Genomic DNA, 19,698 nt, shown 5'->3' with positions numbered 1-19,698 from the left:
AGACTAGATGACCACCATGGTCCCTTCTGGCATTAAAATCCATGAGCATCACTATCGCCCTATGCATTGCAAATATCAAATCTGCCTCATAACAGTAGCTCCTTTTTAAAACTAAAAAACCTTGCAAGGCTAGTCTCTATTGCCAGGAAGGACAAGAGCTGTATTTACATCTTATCTGTGCACTTCATGGTGGGAAGCACCCTCTTCTCCCATGGTAGGAGTAATAGACGCGCGTAGTTAGAGCACCAGCTGCTCGTTTGGAATGATCTTTAGGGGGGACAGGCACAGCAGGCTTAGCCCCCTAGACCATCACTAAAATACAAGTGCCAGTTTATATGCTCTAGTGACACTCTTGAATCAAATGATCAGTGTGCTTATTAAATATGAGACAGAGGATTGGATTTGAACAACACTTTAAACAGCGGAATAGGGAATTACAAAACTCCAAATGCCTAGAACTACACAGCAGTCCACGGGGGGAACTTGACCAAACAGACTGTCAACACCTTTCAGCTTACCCACAGAGGAATAGTCCGTGTTTCTCTAGTACGAGCCTCTCTTTGACCTTCCTCTCTCAAATGAAAGGAGCTTAATGGCTTTTATTCATGCCAAACCGTGCTGTATCAGATTGAGGTGGCTAAATGGGATTTCGATCTCTTCAGTGCTTGTGGTGCACAGTCGCATAGTTACTCCTCTGAAAGCATTGTACGTTTCTTCTTTCTAGCCCGGCTACTTGAACTCACTGCAGCCCCTATAAATACTGCTCAGATGAAATGCTCAGGTTTGGAGGTCTAGGAAGTAAAGTACCTTGATCCTGAATCTCTCAAGAATGTCAGTAGCTGTCCAAAGTGGGATCACTGGAGTCAGGGCAAGCAAAGTGGGTCACAAGTTGTCCACTGAAAATCATGATAAAGAGGCCACTGCCTGGAAGAAATAGGCAAAAGGGTATTTGAAATGCAGTGCCAATATCTGATACTGCACCCCCCTCCAACACTAGCTTAAAAACCAAACTCCGAGGGTTAGAGGCCAGGAGGTGTGCTTCAGTAGTTTTAAAAATCACTTGTGGTTGGATCAAAGTGGTTGCTTCTAGACTAGTCAAACCATCTCAGCTTTGTTATAGTGGTAGGGATGGCACCTTTACCCGTGCCCCTTCCCAACTGGGAAGAGGAAATAAAGGGAGCCCACCTGGAAATGAACTGAATGCTTACCAAGTGCTAGCCACCAGTGCCACACCAAAGGGAACTGTTCCATCACTGTAAACAACAGATCAGACATGTCAGTGCTAACGGCCTCTTTCTCTGCGAGATTAAAACCATCAATAATTTGATAAAACAGTGCTGGCTAGTGATTAGAGCTGGGGCCTAAAGAATTGGGACTCCTGGGATCTATTTCTGGTTCTACCACCGATTTCCTCTATGGGTGGTGTGGTGTTGGTTGGGGTTTGTGTTTTGTGGTTTGGGGGGTTGTTTTTGTTTTTTGCAGGGGCACAAGTCACTTAAACGTCATCGTGTTTTTACCCATCCCTAAATGGCTAATTGGATTTCTCAGGGTGGGCAGTGGGGACAGTTGCCAAAGATGTTGAGAGTCAGAGATAAGAAGGGGGCAGTATTCCTGCTGAAGGGTGTTGTCATGTGTTTTAAGGGGCATGCTTAAGACAGCATTACCAATCCCAAGCATTCAAACATCATGGCAGGCTCCTCCCCAAAAACTCAAAAGTCTTTAAAATAGTCTGGGTTCTTTTTATGTGCTTTCTAGTTCAGAGCCTCTAGGGGTCACATTTTCAAGCTTCTCTTCACAGTCAGAAGGGCTAGCATTTTGCATGTGCCTATGAAAGCTGAAGCTGTCTCAAACACCTGGCTCCAGGACATGGAGCATTAAGAAAAACACCACATCTTGTGAGACTTACACACACAAACAAACCACAAGAGTTGGCACTGCTCTTAAGATTAAAATCAGATGTTAAAGACACTTAATTTGTAACGTCTTCAATATAAAAATGAAAAAAAAAAAAAAAAAAGCCCTGTTTGAGTGACTCTCACTCATCCTCAATCACCCATCACTCAATCATCAGTTGGGGATTGGTCCTGCTTTGAGCAGGGGGTTGGACTAGATGACCTCCTGAGGTCCCTACCAACCCTGCGATTCTATGATCCTAACCAATGAAACTAGAGTGGACCAATCAGTTTCACTTCCTTGTGCTTTCAGAGTCTTGGTACTGTTGTGTTTGAGGTAATAATGGTTCAGGGTACTGTGTGCGTGGGTTTTTTTTTTTAATTGGCTTCCTAAAAAATATTTAATATTAATTTCTGTTAATTAAATTTGAAACAATCTGTTCTGCACCTAAAATTGATGGCATGCTTCCCTTTCTGAGACATTTGGACTTTGATTCCTGCAAATAGAGAGCTCTTTCTGTATGCTTTTAAGTTCATGAATAATGAGAGGTCTTGGGGTTAAAACGCAGGGGTGAAATCTTGGTCCCATTGGAAGCATATGGGAATTCTGCCAGGACTTCACTCCAGGACCAGAAGGCAGCAGCAGATAACATCACCTAGCTCTGATATAGCACTTTTTCATCAGTGGCTTTCAAAGCACTTTGCAGTCTTTTAATGCATAGATCTTCACAGCACCCTTGTGATGTACTATTAGCCCCATTTTTCAGATGGGGAACATGCGCCCAGAGCCACAAAGGGACTTAGACATTGCAATGCTGAGCATCACAACGCTTAACTTTGAGGTGCCTGGAAAATCACAGGAACAAAGTGAGGGCCAAGTGCTGAGTTAGCTGCCCAGGTTTCCGGGGAGAGAGGTACTTTACAATGTGATCCACGCTAGGCGGGGAGCTGCCTACGCTAGCCAATGGGAGGTCATAACAAGAAGGTTGTGTCCTCAGCCTTGCCCCCTCAGGGATTTAGGCACCTAGCTTTGCTTGCACTCCACAGCCAGGAGCTCCTTGCCTCAGTCATTTCTTGTGGGAATGAGTTAGGCACCTGCAACGCTCCACACAAAATGCAGGGAGGAAGAGGAGCCAGGGGTTAGAGCACTCAGCTGGGAGACTCCGGTTCAATTCCCCTGATGAGGAGGAAGGATTTGAACAGGGGTCTCCATGCAGGAGAGTGCTCCAACTGCTGAACTATGGGATATTCTGATGGGAAGGGCTCCCTCCATCTCTACTGTGGAAGCCGTTCCGTTTTTAGAAACAGTTAGTCACTGGAGTAGACAGACCAGCCTGGGTCCTACCTCCCACATGGGTGTCCCAACCCCTAGACTATAGAATCATTCTTACTCCCTCTCTCTGGCCCAATGACTCTTGAGGCATTTATCCAAAGCACACCACCGTCAACAGGAAAGACTGAGGGAGTCTCACCTTGGAGCGTCCTATAGCTCAGTAGTTAAGCAAGCTCCTGAAGTAGGAGACCTCTGTTTGAGTCCTGTGTCCCCATCAGACGGGGGAGGGAATTGAACCTGGGTCTCTGACATCCTGCGTGAGTGCCCTAACCACTGGGCTAAAAGTGATAAGATGGGCAGTAGCACCTCCTCCAGCCAGATTTTGAATGGGACTGATCCAGTAGGCAGCCTCTGAGCAGCACGTCTGCTGGATCAGGCCCCGTGGGTGAGATATAGATGCTCCTCTACCTCTCTTCTACCAGTTTGTGAATTGCTCTGGGGCTTAGCCCTGAGATTGGTGTCCTGATGCCTAGAGAGAGGCAGCAATGTGCATACTCAAAGGCAGAAACGTAGGCACAGAGGGAACTTTTACCCTGAACATTTAAGCACCAGCCAAGCAGGGGGGTTTGTGGATTGCAGTGGTGTCTAAAACTGGGATTTAAGCATCTTTGTGGATCTGGGCCACAGAGACTAAATGAGTTGCCCAAGGCCACACAGGAAGTCTGTGTAGAGTAGGGAACTGATCTGTGGTTTTATAAGGCTCAGACCCTAACCCTGTTCTACACCTGCCACAGACTTTTTGTGGGACGTGTCACTTCCCCTTGCTTTGACAGTTTTCCCAAATGTTTATGATAAAGGAAGTGCTGTTAGCTCCAGCTCCGGAGTTTGGAGATTTAACTCATGAATGGGTTTTGAGATCCCCCAGGGAAGGTGCAAGAGAAAGGCATGTCCGTGCTTGATGCTCTCTTTTTAGTAAGGTTGGTTACTTTGTTTTTCTGAATGCTGGTTTTCTCAAAGGGGGAAAAGCAACTTAAACTCCTCACTTGGATTCTGAATAGCAAGTTACATTAAATGGAATGAAAGCACCCTGTGTTAAGAGTGTTAAAGGCCGCACAGAGATGGGTTGTGTCTAAAAATGCATGTATGGAAAAGCCCAGAGAAGGGCAGGGGAGATAGGCTAGACGTGTATCAGTGGGAAGGAGGAAGAGTAAAAGGAGATGTGACGGAGGGATTTGAAATAATGAATGGGACACAGAAGGGTAGTCAGGGTGCTTTCTATCCACTCTATTACTAAAGGGCACTCCCAAGGAAAAGGCAGTAAAACAAGGGATATATTAAATACCTATCCAAATTGAAAATGGCTAAATGCTAGGATGCAATATGGCGCAAGCCAAAGCCTACTGCAGTCCATGGAAAGACTCCCATTGATGTCCATAGGCTTTGGATCTGGTCCTATACACAGCGTGCTGCTCATGTGGCAAGCAGCTTAGTGCAGTTCAAAAAGGATCGGCCTTGTCTATGGATGAGTCTAGCATCACCGTACCAGCAGCTGGGACAGGAATTACAGATGCTCATGAATGCAATGTTGTTGTTTTTTTAAAGGAGATATCCTATCTCCTAGAACTGGAAGGGACCTTGAAAGGTCATCGAGTCCAGCCCCTTGCCTTCACTAAGAGGACCAAGTACTGATTTTGCCCCCGATCCCTAAGTAGCCCCCTCAAGGATTGAACTCACAACCCTGGGTTTAGCAGGCCAGTGCTCAAACCACTGAGCTATCCCACCCCCCTGGAGCTGTGCTAGTCCCAGGATCTTAGCGAAATGAGATAAGCTCATATCTTTTATTGGACCCACTTCTGTTGGTGAGAGAGACCAGCTTTTGAGCTGTGGGTATTACCTCACCCACCTTGTTTCTCTCAGATCCTTGTGAAAGCAGATGTCCTCTAGTGTTTAGTATTGCATGCCTGGTCAGGTGCAGTCTGTGCAGCTGAGTGCATGGGGCGAGAGGGGCTCGTTACCTTCCTCTGGAACATCCACTATTGGTTACAACAGGATGAATAGGCTATTGCTCTGTTCTGCTACAGCTGATCCTAGGTCATCCATCTCTTTGCTAGTCCATCCATCTATTCATATATCTGTTCCTCATTCCTTCCCTCGTGTGTTTCTTCACTCATCCGTCATCCATTAATTTGCCTTCCCTACTCTCTCTGTCCATCCATCTCAATCCCGGAGCACTAAAGTTCCTCTCCGACAGACAGGGAGCTGTGCGATTGCAGCGGAAGCAACTGCAGTCGCTCATGTCAAGGCTTGAACATATAAATCATGCCGTCTCAGAGATCAACGCAATGGACCTAATAGGCAGGCAGAATAAATGTGGATCAGAAGCTGCATGGCCTTCCCACGCCTCCCCATGGATAAATGGGAGCTGTTTTTCACCTGGTAAAATGGCTTTGTTTGTGAGTAACCAATTAGTCTCTCTCTAAAAACAGAACCAGGAAGCTAATGGACAGGGGTGGCAGGCTCGCAACCCCTTTGCTGAGGAACGATGGGGCCGTTTCCACTCCATTAGCAGCAGTGGGATGCAGATGGTGGCATGTGCCTCGCTGAACTTGTGCTGCAAGACAAATGAAGCCCTCTTCCTCCGTGTTCATCATAGCCGCTACGGGTAGGAAGGAAGAGGCTGTTCCACACGGTGCAGGAGTTAATGGGACAGAACAAACATGCAGGCCAGGACGGGGGAGAGGAGGGAATGGAAGTGACAAACCCATTGGGAAGCCATTTCAATAGCACTGGTTTTTGTAATGTTCATATTTACTTTGAAGCTGTTTTCAATTTTTGGTCTCACTGGATCATTAGTCTTTTAAATATTATTATGTTCAATTGTAGTGGGGCGTAGCATGGGGAGGGAGAAAAGAACAGAAAGGGAGTTTGCATCAGTGCATTCTGATCTGCCCCCTGCCACGGATTCTTCAGAGCTCTGAGGTTCCATCCGCCAGTCCTATCCATGGACCCTACAGAGCCCCACGGTTCCATCCCTCAACTGCCAGGGACCCTACAGAGCCCCAAGGTTCCATCCCTCAACTGCCAGGGACCCTACGCAGCCCCAAGATTCCATCCTCCAATTGCCAGGGACCCTACGGAGCCCAAAGATTCCATCCTCCAACTGCAGTGGGGCCTTCTGAGCCCCAGGGTTCCATCCCCCAACTTCCATGGACCCTTCGGAGTGCCAAGGTTCCATTCCCCAACTGCCAGGGACCCTACAGAGCCCCAAGATTCCATCTCCCAACTGCCATGGGGCCTTCAGAGCCCAAAGGTTCCATCCCCCAACTGCCAGGGACCCTACAGAGCCCAAAGGTTCCATCCCCCAACTGCCAGGGACCCTTCGGAGCGCCAAGGTTCCATCCCCCAACTGCCATGGGGCCTTCGGAGCCCTGAAGTTCCATCTACCAGCCCCACCAACTGCCACAGAACCTTCAGGGATCTCAGTATTCCACCTGACAGCCCCTTTGGCCGTGTCCAACTGCCACAGAGCCATCAAAGTCTCCACAACCCACCTGAAGCCCCTATACGACCTCCAGCTGCTATAGGCAGATTTCTGAACAGTGGCTGGCCCCGTTTACTCCTACCAGAGAGCAGGTCAAGCCACAGACTTCAGATCTTGGTTTTGAACAAATAACAAAAAAAGGGAGGGTGGGGAAGCAAGGCCAGGGAAGAGGAGAAAGAAAAGGAATAAATCGGAGGTAGTAAGTTTAATACACAGCACTGGAAGGAAGGCAGCTTTTAAAAGAGCAAGAGAAAAGCGTGTGGGTGACTTGGCAATGGCACATGAGCATTTTGCAAAAGTCACGGTCCAGTTAACTATCAAAGTTGCTGCATCACCAGGGCAAGTTTCAGTTCCAATTATAGGGAAACTGTGAAATTCCTGCTGGATTTATTTTTAAAACCATGCTAGGGCATGGAGCTTTTCGGAAACACGCACCTGCCACTGAACAGCAGCCATTGCTAGGATGGAAAACAGCAGTGGTGTAAAAACACACAGCACTATAATACTATAGCTAAGGACAGGAAGGAAAAAACCCCACTTCCAGTTGAAACTGTATTGGGAATTGAAGTATACAGTAGAATGCATTTAGCTAAATTAATTTGACTGGAACAACCCACCCCTTACAAGAAGTGCCCTGGGATGTTGTGGTCTGGACCTCAGTTTTATATCTCATGCAAAAGACGGCAGTTCTAGCAGCACTCTTTCCCCCCAGTATAGCACGGCACTGGTATGCTGGCTTGATACTGACTCAGAGGGAAGAGTGCTACCAATGGAATCATCAGCTTCACTTCTTCTAACACCGGGGTGTGCCTTGGAGGTCTCCCATCCAAGCACTGAGACAGCTTGAATCTGCTTAGCTTGGGAGGAAGACTGGTAAGAGCTTAGCCTGAGCTTGTATGGGTGCAAAATGAAAAGAGCTGTTTTTTCTCCAGGTGACTCAACAAATTTTCAAACATTATATCATGTATGGAGTCCACCTGGCTCAACCTCACCTGCAGACGTCAGTGCCACGTGGACGAGTGTGACAGTGATGGCGTAGTCCCAGACCCATCGCTTCAGCAGAGCAGCAAAGAGAAGGCCACTGGTGAAGTAGGTCAGTTCCATGGACAGCAAATTCACTAGAGAAATGAGAAGGGAAAGTTCTGGAGTAAAGGCAGATACATCTCACAGCAGGGAGCCCTGGAGGTACAGAGTCCCTGCCCATGGGGTGCAAAGGAAAAACCTCAAAATTATCCTGGAGTTAATGTTCTGACACAGTTTATTGGAATACAGATTCTGCTGATTCCAATGGGAGGTACTACCAGGGGATGTACACAAAGTCCATTCCCATAAGGCAAAGAAATATAGTGCTGTCTCCTTGCAATAGCTAGGGACCACTTCACTGTTTTCCCAGTGGCTGTGCTCAGAGTCCATCCCTCCAACCTCACACATCCTGTTCTCTCCCAGTCAGATGTTAACACGCTGTTGGCCTTGAAAGATCCCTGTGATTTTATCCATTTCAAAGCGGCCTCATTGCCCCACGCCACTTACCCAGATATTTGGGATTTGAGTGAGATGGTTCTGTGTTAAATTCAAAGGGGATAAGTCCATCAAATGTGTCCAGCCTGGAAGGGGAAAAAAAGAGAGAGAGAAAGAGAGAGAGAGAAAAGATTTTAGGAAATTAAAAATGATCAAGGGCTGTTACACTGATCCCCACTAAAAAGTCAACATTTGCCAACGGTTACTGCACAGGGAGATCTCAGATACCGCATGTCATTGTTACAGGGCCAACTGCATCTCTGTCCCCTCTGTGGTCTCTCTGAGTGCTCTCCCTCAGATGGTAGGCCTTGTGCTTTTACCCCCTCCTGGAGTGGAATTCCGTACAGTGATCCAACAGCCTTCTTAAACCAAAGCATTGTCTATTTTTCAGTAGGAACAAAGCATTTAGAGAAAAAGAAATTTAAAACAACAATCTACACACGACTATCTAACCAAAGACTTATCATCCCCTGATGGTATCCTAGGCAGGCCTAAATTCTTCTCGCGCCCCTTTGGGTGCCTGTCTCTCTGGTTCCTCCAAACAACTCCTCTCTCTTGAAAGAGTGTTCCTTCTTCACCCTCCCAAAAGTCTTTTGTTCTTCTGCATTCCCAGGTCTTTTCCAGCCTTGCATTGTCTCAACTCTCAAGAGTTTGCTTAGAAGTAGGGTGACCAGATGTCCCGTTTTAAAAGGGACAGTCCCATTTTTTGGGACTTTTTCTTATATAGGCGCCTATTACCCCCCACCCCCTGTCCCATTTTTTCACAGTTGCTATCTGGTCACCCTACTTAGAAGTGGCTTATCTTCTGCCATTCTTTCCCTTCCTGCTTGTTTCCCCCTATTAAACTAAGCCAACGTATTCATGGAGTAAACATGCCAATAACCAGGTCAGCATACAGTGCCCATACATTATTACAGAGCAGCTCCACATCCATCATATCACAGCCCCCCCTATATTTAGAACAGGATATAAACATGGAGCCTGTATAGTATTGGCTGACAAGTGTTGATATTTAAACGGCACTCACTGTGCCATCTGCAAGCTGGTTTGCTAGCCTGTGGGGTAGCCTGTCCAGCTTCCATTGGGCTGGGGTCTGCTTCACACAAACGGCCTCCTCCAGTTCGTACTCGCTGGCCCCCTTTGTTGATACTCCCAGCAGAGAGGCCAATAATTTACGTTGGGATTTTCAAAAGAGACTCAGGAATTAAGAGCCCAGCTTCTATTGAAATTCAGTGGGAGCTGAAGCCAACGCTGAAGTAAGGATTTAGGCTCCTTACTCCCATTGAAATCATTGGGAGTTAGGTGCCTAAATATCTTTGTGCATCTGGGCCTGCATGCTTGACTCCTTTACATTCCCTTGAAAATCCCAGCCCAACTGTGCTTTGAAGATGTAACTCTCCTGTCAGCCGTTGAGGTGATAGGTGCCTTAGCTACCCAGAGATGGCCTTGCTGGACCAGGGTGAGGCACATTAATGAGAAGCTCACCTTGCCGCTGTCTGGATTGTCCTTGTTCTGTGGATAAAGAGAACGCCAGGCTCCAGGGCTGTGCAGCCTGGTATGTTTCATCAACACTAAACTAAACTGAAAATAAAATAAGTGGTCAGCAGTGGGACAAACCACTGAGCAAGAGCCACATGGCTCTGGCTGGGAAAAGAAAAGCAGGACTCCCACACCCTAACCATCACATTTTGGAAGAGTCCAATCAAGGGAAGGCAACACTGTGCTAACCGAATCAGATCCCCTTATTTCGCTCAGATGAGCTCAGCGTAAGATCTGCTCTGCTCAGTTCAAAAAACAGCCTCACCTGAAAGCTCCAGAGCAGATGCTTCCAATCATGTAGTAGACTGTGTAGAAAGTGACCAGGCACAACAGCAGGTGAATGAGGATGGTCTGGAAATCAGAGCAGAAAAGCACAAGGATCAGCACATGCAGCAGTGAGAGGGACGTTTATTCCCATCTCACCACAGAGAAAGAATCTTCAGCAGAGGAGAGTTTCCTGGGAATTCTGTGCCAGCTGCAAACAACTGGATCTGGGCCACCTATGAAATGAAAAGCTCTGTTACGTTCATCCAGCTGGCCGTCTCAATGACAGCTATTTAAATAAATGCCTAGTATTCCACGGGGGTTGTGCAAGTGTCACAAGGACTCTGACTGGGTCATTTGCAGGGACTGACGCTGGGAGCTCTGCATCTAAAACCACAAGCCTCTGCTGTCTGAGCTAAAGTAACAGGTTTGTATATTTCAAGGCAGTAGCAGACTCACAAGCCTCAAGGGAGACAAAAAGCCACCCTGTGATTCCACAAGCAATTACTCCTGGCAAGCATGATGCAGCTACAAATGGATTGTTAATAATCTTACATTTCTGCAGCTCCTGGCAAGGATCCCCAAGGGCTTCACAAATTGGGTCCATCCTCTACCACTGGAATGCAGCCACCTCTAGGTTGGAGGGCGACAGCTAGACAGCACAACTTTGGTAAGGGCACCAGGACAAAACCCCTCCTCTTCCAGTAATTGCCCTGGGATAGTTTGTGTCCACATGGGACAGACAGGACTTGGCTTTTAACATCTGCTTCAGGAAGACGATGCAGGACACACATTCTGCCAATCCACTGAGGTGAATGGATGTTCCACTGAAAAGGTGCTCAGAAAAGGGCTCACAACAGCTGTATTGTGTGCTCTATAAGAGGCAACAGATCCGGTGCAACCTGAAGGAATGGCTAGTTCCTCCTGTCTCTGCCCATACCATGGGGGATGGGGAGCAGGGCTGTAGAGTCTTTGCACCAGCTAGGACATCCCCCTGCACAGGGGTATTCTCAGAAGGTAGGTGTATTTCTCTGGCCCTCATCACCACAGCTACTGAGCTCCTCACAATTTTTAATGTGTTCCTCTCACAACCCCTTTGTGAGGCAGGGCAGGGCTGTTATCCCCACAATACTGATGGGAGACTGAGGCACAGAGAGGCTAAGTGACATACCCAAAGTCACACAGGAAATCTGTGTCAGAGCAGGGGACAGATCACAGGCTTCCTGAATGCCAGGCCATTCTCTCTCCGTTCTAGCACCCGTCCCAATCTGTTCTTCACTTGACTTGACCCAATATTTTTGTGGGGATGGCAGTGGTGGAGAATGTATCCAACTGCTACTAAGACCGTCCCATCCCAGCAGCAGTGCAGAGGGTAATGGGACAAACGCAGGGCCCGAGAGCGCCCAGTGGAGGGCAGGGCCAAAGAGCTGAGATCAGGTTGCAAAGTGCACTGTTGGATAGTTCAGTATGAATGTTTATTGATCTTGGGTTAGCTCTTGAGAGGGCCCAAGCACCTGTGCCTCGACCAGTTATCGGAAGCACCCAGTCTGGGGAGGAGAAAGACAGGTGGGGGGCACGTCCGGTGTCTGGCTGGGAAACGCATCCAAGGGAGGCTGCTGACGCCTGGTTCCTGTAGCTGGGAATTTCACTTGCATAGTCGGTTTCTCTGCCCCTGCCCCCTAGCTCCCTTTGGATCTAGCGGGGTGAGGGAAGGGGTTATCCGGAGCACCAGGGAGAGATGATTCCTGCTTCCATCCCAGAATTAGCTCCAGTGTGAATTATGCTGCTTGAAACAATTTCACCGGCTGCCGTTTCCTGCTCCTGGCTGCTCTCCCATCTGCCCCAAGCAGCTCGCCAGCAAGGCTGGAAAAGCCTTGGGCTTCAGCACCTTTGGGAGGCCCAGCTTTTGTTTTCTGAAGCAGCAAATTCTCCCCTCCCCCCGCGTCTTTTGCCTTTACTACTTACAGCAGAATCCGGGTCACATGACCCTGCAATCTGATCAGGCCCAGATGCCGCTGCTGACCCATAAACCCTGCAGCAGCCAGCACTGCTGGGCTTTGCCCTGCTCCCCAAAGCAGTTCCTATGGGCTTTACCTTGATGCCTGGCACACTGCCGCTTTGGAAGGCCATGGATAGGGAAGGTTCATAACAGCACAGGCCAGGCTCCAGGACGTGTAGCCTGGGGATATCTCTTGCTGAGATGCTCTAGGAGAGGTAACCTGGGCTTCCGAGACGACGCTGCAACGCCTGCTAGAGGCAAAGATCAGACAGGCAGGGAGAGGAGCCAGTGAAGAGAAAGAAGCCAGCCACTGCTCAGGCTGTGTCCAGTCCTGGGATAATTATTGGAGATATCCTATCTCCTAGAACTGGAAGGGACCTTGAAAGGTCATCAAGTCCAGCCCCCTGCCTTCCCTAGCAGGACCAAGTACTGATTTTGCCCCAGATCCCTACGTGGCCCCCTCAAGGATTGAACTCACAACCCTGGGTTTAGCAGGCCAGTGCTCAAACCACTGAGCTAGGACATCAGTTTCCAGGCTCTAACACCAGCACCCCAATTCACCGCTGATTCTATTTGTGAAGACACCAGAATCTCCTGGTCCATGTGGAAAAGGACGGATTTGTACCTAATGTATTTCAAGCCCCTGCTTTACTCACTAGTGCAGTGGTTGCTGAGGATACAAAATTCTCGTGGTGATCCTGCCAGGTCTCTACGCATGACGCACCCATTGACTTCACTCTGGACTCCCACTGGCTCCAATGGCAGTGCCATGCATGCAGGGCTGGCAGGATCGGGCCCAGTGTTTTTGAGGGGTGCTAGTGTCAGGAAAGTCTGGTGGTGCTAGGGTTATAGACTAGCACTGAGAGTGACAGGTCACGGGGCTCCCTGGCTTCACCAAGTCTGGTGTTAAATAGGAACTGGATCTCCCAACTGTGATCTCTTACACCAGTGTAAAATGGGGTAACACCCCACCAGATAAGGATTGAAGCATTTTACATGTATTGGTGTAAATGACTTTACAAGGTGCAGAGCAAGGAAAGTCAGGCAGCCCCTCTAACACCACTCTGGGAGGTACAAGAACAGGATGGGGCAGGACACTTGGCCAAGCAATGAAGGGGAGTGAGCTGCTGGGACTACCGAGTGTGAGGAGACAGCTGGGCATTTTAGCATACCAGGGGAACTTTTCTCCTGGATTGGCTGAAGTACTGGACAATCAGAGAAGCCCAGTCCGAGGAGATTCAGGGTAAATCCAGGCTGGGAAGAGTGCTGCACAGGAAGGAGACCCAACAGCTGTAAATTTAAGCCAAATTCAGGCTTCATTTTTTGGAGAATGGGATAGTGGTTGATTGTCCCAGCATTAAAGGGAGGAGTTGAGGGGCTGGGGTAGTTGGGGCAGCACCTGCTCACCTGGACAGTGTTTGAACAGGGAGCTGCAGCGGAAAGCTCTGTGGCAGAGTCGGTTAGCTCTGGACTGGAGCAGAGGGGAGTGAGGTAGGTCTGAACAGAGGTGCAGGTGGCTGGCTGAGTTATGTGGTGGGGCTAAGACAGCAAGTGCAGTAAGTAGTTTTGGTGCAGATGCACTGGCAGAGCTCCTGAGAGGGGGGACAGGTCTATACTAGCAAAGGGGTTTGCAGGCCTTGATTGAAGCATGAATGTGAGATCCTGCCTGGCCCTGCTGTGTCCGGCTCTCATTGGGGCGGTTAGTTCTTCACTTTGATCATCACTTAATTTGTTCATAGTGCCTCAGAAGAGAAGAAAAACGGAGACATATGGATGGTTGGAAGAATACAGCCATCGCTTTGTAGCCAGTGAAGTGTTGTAGTCCCGGGACTTGGAAGAAAGGATGTATCTTATTAGCGCGTGAAAAAGATTTGTTATCAAAATGGACCCGTCAGTTTTTTAACACTCAGAAAACTGCCACAGCGAGAAAACACATCAGACTGTCAACCATGTCAGGGAAAGTTATTGCAAATGACAGCTGATGCAGCTGGGTCTGATAAGATATTACAGGAAGAGAGTAGAAGTGGCCTATGCTGGCACGGTCTGCTATGGGGAACTAGAGTAAAAAAGCTAAACACCTCCCCAGTATACACAGGTGTTTGGAGTCAATGGGATTTGGGCTCACTTACATCAGGCAGTTTTGGGCCCAACGTGTCTTGTCCATGGAAAAATTAGGGCCAGATCCTCAGCTGGTGTAAATCAGCATAGCTGTATTGACTTTATTTTACTCCATCAACTTCAATGGCCCTCTGCTGACTTACAACAGTTAATGAACCAGCCTTTTATTTTGTAGCCAAACAAATGATAGAAAATGATCAGTTAACTGGGATTTTATTGCAAAAGCTGAAGACTCTAGCACGGGTGCTCTCAGAATAGTAACACCATCTACCGCTGTCTGTAATCCTGAGAGATCCCAAAGCACTCTACAGACTCCACATATTTTACACAGGGATTGTTTCTTCCACTACAGCCACAGCTGGGGGGGCGGAGGAGGATGCAGCAGCTGTTTGACCGTGCATGTCACGGGGTGCCTGGCCCCTTAAGGGGAGATGGGCTCCAGCCCCACTTGGGACAAGACCCACTCACCTCCCCAGGTGGGAAAGTGACTTTGGTCATGTGACCAACTCAGGCCAGGCCTAGAGATATATGGTAGAGAGGCCTGTGAGGGAGACAGTAACTCTGCAGCTAGCCAGGGCTTGGAGTACCAGCTAGGATGGATACCTGTGAAGGTGTAGCTGGCCTGGGGAAGCAGCTACAGGGAGCAAACTGGCTACTGCAAGGAATCAAAGGTCTGTTTGATTCTAACCCAACTCAAGGAGAGTGAGGCACTTGAGTGACAGCTTGAGAAGGCAAGGCCAGCAGGAAGACACTTTATTTTGAACTTAAATCCCCAGCAGGGGAATTTTGTCATACCTTTTAGATGGTGTGGAGCAGAAGGGGAAAGTGAATAGAGTGCTGCAGAGCCATCCCTGACCACAAGGGGGTGCTCAGGACATGACCAGGCCTTTTACAGTACACAACAATGGTACACGTATCAGAGCCGTGTTAGTCTGGATCTGTAAAAAGCGACAAAGAGTCATGTGGCACCTTATAGACTAACAGACATATTGGAGCATAACAATGGTACACAACAGCTGAGGACAGAAAGTGAATAAGAATATTGTGTAGCCAAGTGAAATTCCTTCTCTCTGCAGACACTACACATATTAGAAGAGTTTAGCAATGTCAGAGCTGGGATTAGAATACAGGATCCTGGGTTACAGGTTGGAGCTCTGCCCACAAGGCCATGTGCCCACTTTTTGGCTATGTGGACTTAGAGGAGATGGGACAGGCCACTCCTTTCTGGTCCAGGACTAAAGGGAAGACAAAATGGAATTCTTTTATCTAGAATTAATTTTTTCCTTCCTTTCTCCAAAGCTCGTTGCTGGCTTTGGGGCAAAGGCTCCTGAAGACTCATGCTTTGCACTGGAGAGCTGGGTGGTGTTAGATAATGGTAACATTTTATAACATTAATGCCTCATCACAATGCAATTCCACTTCACATTACGTGATCTTCTCACATAAAGACAATTTCACAGGATTACAAGGGATGGGATGTAACGATCTCGTTAAGTTGTCCAAATCGGTAAGTCTTTCAAAAAAACAAAGGCACCCCCAGTTGTACCCAGTACATTTCCAACAGCTGTTGGGCTCACCAGTGTGTATGCTATTGTAACAGAAGCTTATTTCAGCTGGTGTTGGACCCTATGGTAGCTACCTACATGGAATTTGGAGGGAGGAGCCCAGATTGTAGGAGGGAACAGTTTGGAAGAGGCACCAGGATGTCAGTCTGTGTGCACATGGCTAGAATGCTGGCTGCAGTTGCAGCATCTCTGCAAATGGTTCTCTTAATAAAGAGCCAGTTTAGTTTTACAAGCCTGGAGCCCTTTCATGTTATTACCCAGCATGCAGTTACAAAACACCTGCTACCTCGTTTTCCCTCCTTCTACAGGGAAACAAAACCCCCACAAATGGTGCTTTGGTGTTATTCTCCTGTTTTAAAGTCTGGTTTATTAACATAAAAACTAGACATTCCCAGCCTTTTTCTAAGCCATTATGTCATTCCTGGGCTTCCAGGCTTTTTCCTGTGTCTGACATGGAGAGCTTCTTCCACAGCCCTCCCTGACCCTGGGTCCCCTGGAGGTCTTTCTCTTCTTTACCCTGGTGCTCTGGAGCAACCTCCTTTAAGTCTGTCATAGCCCCTGGTTGCCATCTTTAACGCAGCAGACTTCCTCTTTTAGGAAGCACCCCCACACACACACACACACACAGGCTGTCATCATGTGATGCCTGTTCACGTGATCCAACAACTGGGCTAAGCTCAAACCCCTTCCCTACAGGTGACCAGGCATTAGGTAGGCTAAGGAGGGTACGAGGGAGCACTATCCCCTGGAAATTTCTTTGCCCCCTCTGTAGAATGTGTTCCATTTTCCCCACATGTTTCTTAGTCTCAGGCCAGGTCTACACTACAGACTTATATCGGTATAACTATGTCACTCAGGGGTGTGAAAAATGTGTGAGACAAACTCAGCAGTGGCAGATATGTTCTCAAATTGTAAGATTCTACACAATTTTTTTCACAGGCATGAAGTGACAGTGCTGTACAAAGGCCAGCACCTGGAAAGACTCATAGAAACAAGATAGACTGGTCACCTGAAAACCTTGGTAATCATCCTCAGTAATTTGGAAGAGATTCAGAGTATTCTGTCAAACTGTGTGAATGGATATTGGGTAAAACTATTTCACTAGGAGGGTGGTGAAGCACTGGAATGGATTACCTAGGGAGATGGTGGAATCTCCATCCTTAGAGGTTTTTAAGGCCCAGCTTGACAAAGCCCTGGCTGGGATGATTTAGTTGGGGATTGGTCCTGCTTTGAGCAGGGGGTTGGACTAGATGACGTCCTGAGGTCTCTTCCAACCCTAATCTTCTATGATTCTATGATATGGTGACCTGTCCATTGAAGCAAGAGGGCTGTTGGAAGTTACAGAATCATCCAAATTCTTGTTCTTAGCTGAGGTTATGAGAATGATTTTGAAAGTTTTTGCTCCTATGAACAATCACCTTCAAAAGGAACTAATGCACCTTGCTAAAAGAGTTGAACTGATAACTGTTGCCTGTGAAGAACTTCAACAGAAGAAAGAGATGTTCGAAGATTTTTCTCAGAGATTTCATCCAAGCACCTGGTTTTGAGAGATGCATGTGATGAAGCATCAACATTAAGATGTGCCACCAAAACAGCCAAGGTTTTGCCCCCACAATGTCAAGATTCCATAGTCACTGAAGATTTACCAGGATTCCAAAGTGCAAATGAGCATCAGTGGTCCCAGACTTATCATGAATTGATTGCAGAAACCACTGGTGAATTGCAAAGGAGATTTTCTGCGAAGAACTCCAAATTATACAAAAGCTTGTCAGCAATCTATTCCACCAGCTCTCCAGACTTCTTGACATTGGAATTAATGCATGCTTTGATTGACTTGCTTGGATTAGATATTGGGAAAGTTGAAGTTGAAATGGCTGGATTTAAATCACTGATAGATAAGAGAAATTGCAAAGAATTTGAAGACGTTGTAGGTGCTGCCAAGGAGACTTTCCCATGTATTTTTGAAATGTCTATAGTGGTCTTGTTTGGAGCAACAATTGCAGCCTGTGAAAATTCCTTTTCTTGTTTGAAAAGAATTTTATCACACCAGAGGATGAGCATAATCCATGAAGGAGAGAGAAACCTAATTCTCCTGTCATCTGAAAGTGATTTCACTTCAAAACTGAACGTGGATGTCTTTGTGGAGGAATTCAGACATCATTATCCAAGAAGACTTCAAGCTTTAATTTCCTGAACAGGCTTTATGTTACACAGCACTTTCATGTGTAGAGCTATACTTTTTATAGTTCTGAATCTTTGAATTTTTTGAATGCTTGAATATTTGTTATACTGAACAATCATAAATATGTATTTTATTCTTTCTTATTTAATAAAACTAAAGTTAAAAAAGGCTTCTGAGACTGGATTTTTCACTAAGTTTGAGAACTTCTGAATGCGAGCACAACTGCTCCTCTTGTCATGCAGTCTGCCCCCTTCTCACACCCGTGTCGATGTCCAAGCTATGGGGCTGTGCTGAGCCAAACTCCTCCAACTCCACCCCAGTGACAACTATACATAATATCCACCCTCCACATGAGAGATAAATCCTAAGTCTTGACCATTTCTGGTCATTAAAGATACATATCACTTTAAGCAAGTGCTGTGGTGTTATCCTGGTATTCTGACCAAATTCCAACTGGGAGGTAACTCCATTCTACCCCTCTAAATTCCCCTTGCAATTTCAACAGCATACGGTATATTTCCTTCACTTCCTGCTGTAAACTTCTGTGTAGTGTCACTATGTTCTGCTATAAAGCTGCCATGTTCCACCCCAGAAATAGCTGCATTTCATTGGTGGATGCGGTGATTCTTGTATATAGCTGATAAAACACATTGGTCTCTTCTGGGATGAATGGTGCTTGCAAATGAAGATATGTAAAATCACTGTTGTTAGTATAACACCTGGAAATCTTCTGCTGTCTTGTTCTGCTCTTCCAGCTTTAGCTTTGCTAAGTGGAGCTGATACACAATATGCAGAATCATCTCTGGATTTATCCTAAGAGGATTCTGATTTCTCAGCAAACATATGCAGCAGCCTGCAATATTCCATCATTAGTCCATAGTACAGGACAGGTTATAGCACAACAAAAAGTCAATGCTAAATTGAGGTTGGTCTGAAAAGTGACAGTTAAAATTACATCCTCAGCACCTCACGAGACCCTAAATTGCCAGTTCAGCCTGACCCCACTGATCAATCCATCTGATTGATCTTGTGTGACTGTTATCTGAAATGAGTTTGGAGGTTCTCAGTGTAGTGGACAAAAAAATCATAGAAAACAGCACAATTGGCAATAAACTGACAAACTTTAGCCATCTGACCAGATAGATCCAGGACTGCATTGGCCTTAGAGACTGAGGGCTAGATCTACAAAGGGATTTAGGTACTTAACTGCCAATTTAGGCACTTGAGTCCAAATGTAGATCCTCAAAACTCAACAGTCACTTAGCCTTGAGGCCCCTAGGAACTTACATTTCTGTCCCCAACTGAGTAAGTCAGGGGGTAAAAATAAGAGATCTTTAAACACAGTATTAAGCATGTACATAGACAAGAACAAAATATTCATATTATTTTACTTGACAATAAAACACAGCAGGCTTTAGAGAACTTGTTACTTTTACAAAATGTTACAGAATATTTACACCATGTACCAACATAATGCATAATTAATACTACACTTGTCAAATGAACAAAGTGCATTGGGTGATTGACACTTTTTTTTTTTTTTATTGTGGCATCCACTAAATTGAAATATTCACAAAAATCCCTTCTAGTCATTAGTGCAACTTAGGGACTGATTTAAAGCCCCTTAAGTTAATGGGGTCTTTCTATTGATTTTAATGAACTTTGGATCAGGCTCTTAGAGCTTCTGTAGTATTCACTGTACCATGCAGATTAAGTCTCCAGAACAGGACCTCTAATAGAGCACCACACAAATTTGGGGTACGGATTACATCCGGTGCTTCATTTGTAATGAAAGAGGTGCCAGGGC

The 19,698-nt window shown here is 46.7% G+C and overlaps 1 protein-coding gene across 1 annotated transcript; it reads right to left on the bottom strand.

Moving 5' to 3' along the window:
• Positions 1-832: 832 nt before the first annotated feature.
• On the bottom strand, positions 833-12,157 carry LOC135893655 (putative transmembrane protein 244). The gene is made up of 6 exons (XM_065421511.1): positions 12,122-12,157; positions 10,029-10,114; positions 8,237-8,310; positions 7,699-7,824; positions 1,209-1,253; positions 833-924 (listed from the first exon to the last, which is right to left on the bottom strand). Exons 1-6 carry the CDS (start codon positions 12,155-12,157, stop codon positions 833-835), a joined length of 459 nt encoding a protein of 152 aa, XP_065277583.1.
• Between the last annotated feature and the right edge of the window lie 7,541 nt (positions 12,158-19,698).

This window comes from Emys orbicularis, chromosome 23 (assembly GCF_028017835.1).
Source record: "Emys orbicularis isolate rEmyOrb1 chromosome 23, rEmyOrb1.hap1, whole genome shotgun sequence".
Classification (NCBI taxonomy): domain Eukaryota; kingdom Metazoa; phylum Chordata; order Testudines; family Emydidae; genus Emys; species Emys orbicularis.
Note: the sequence above shows the minus strand (reverse complement) of the source record. Positions and strands in the feature narration are given on the sequence as shown.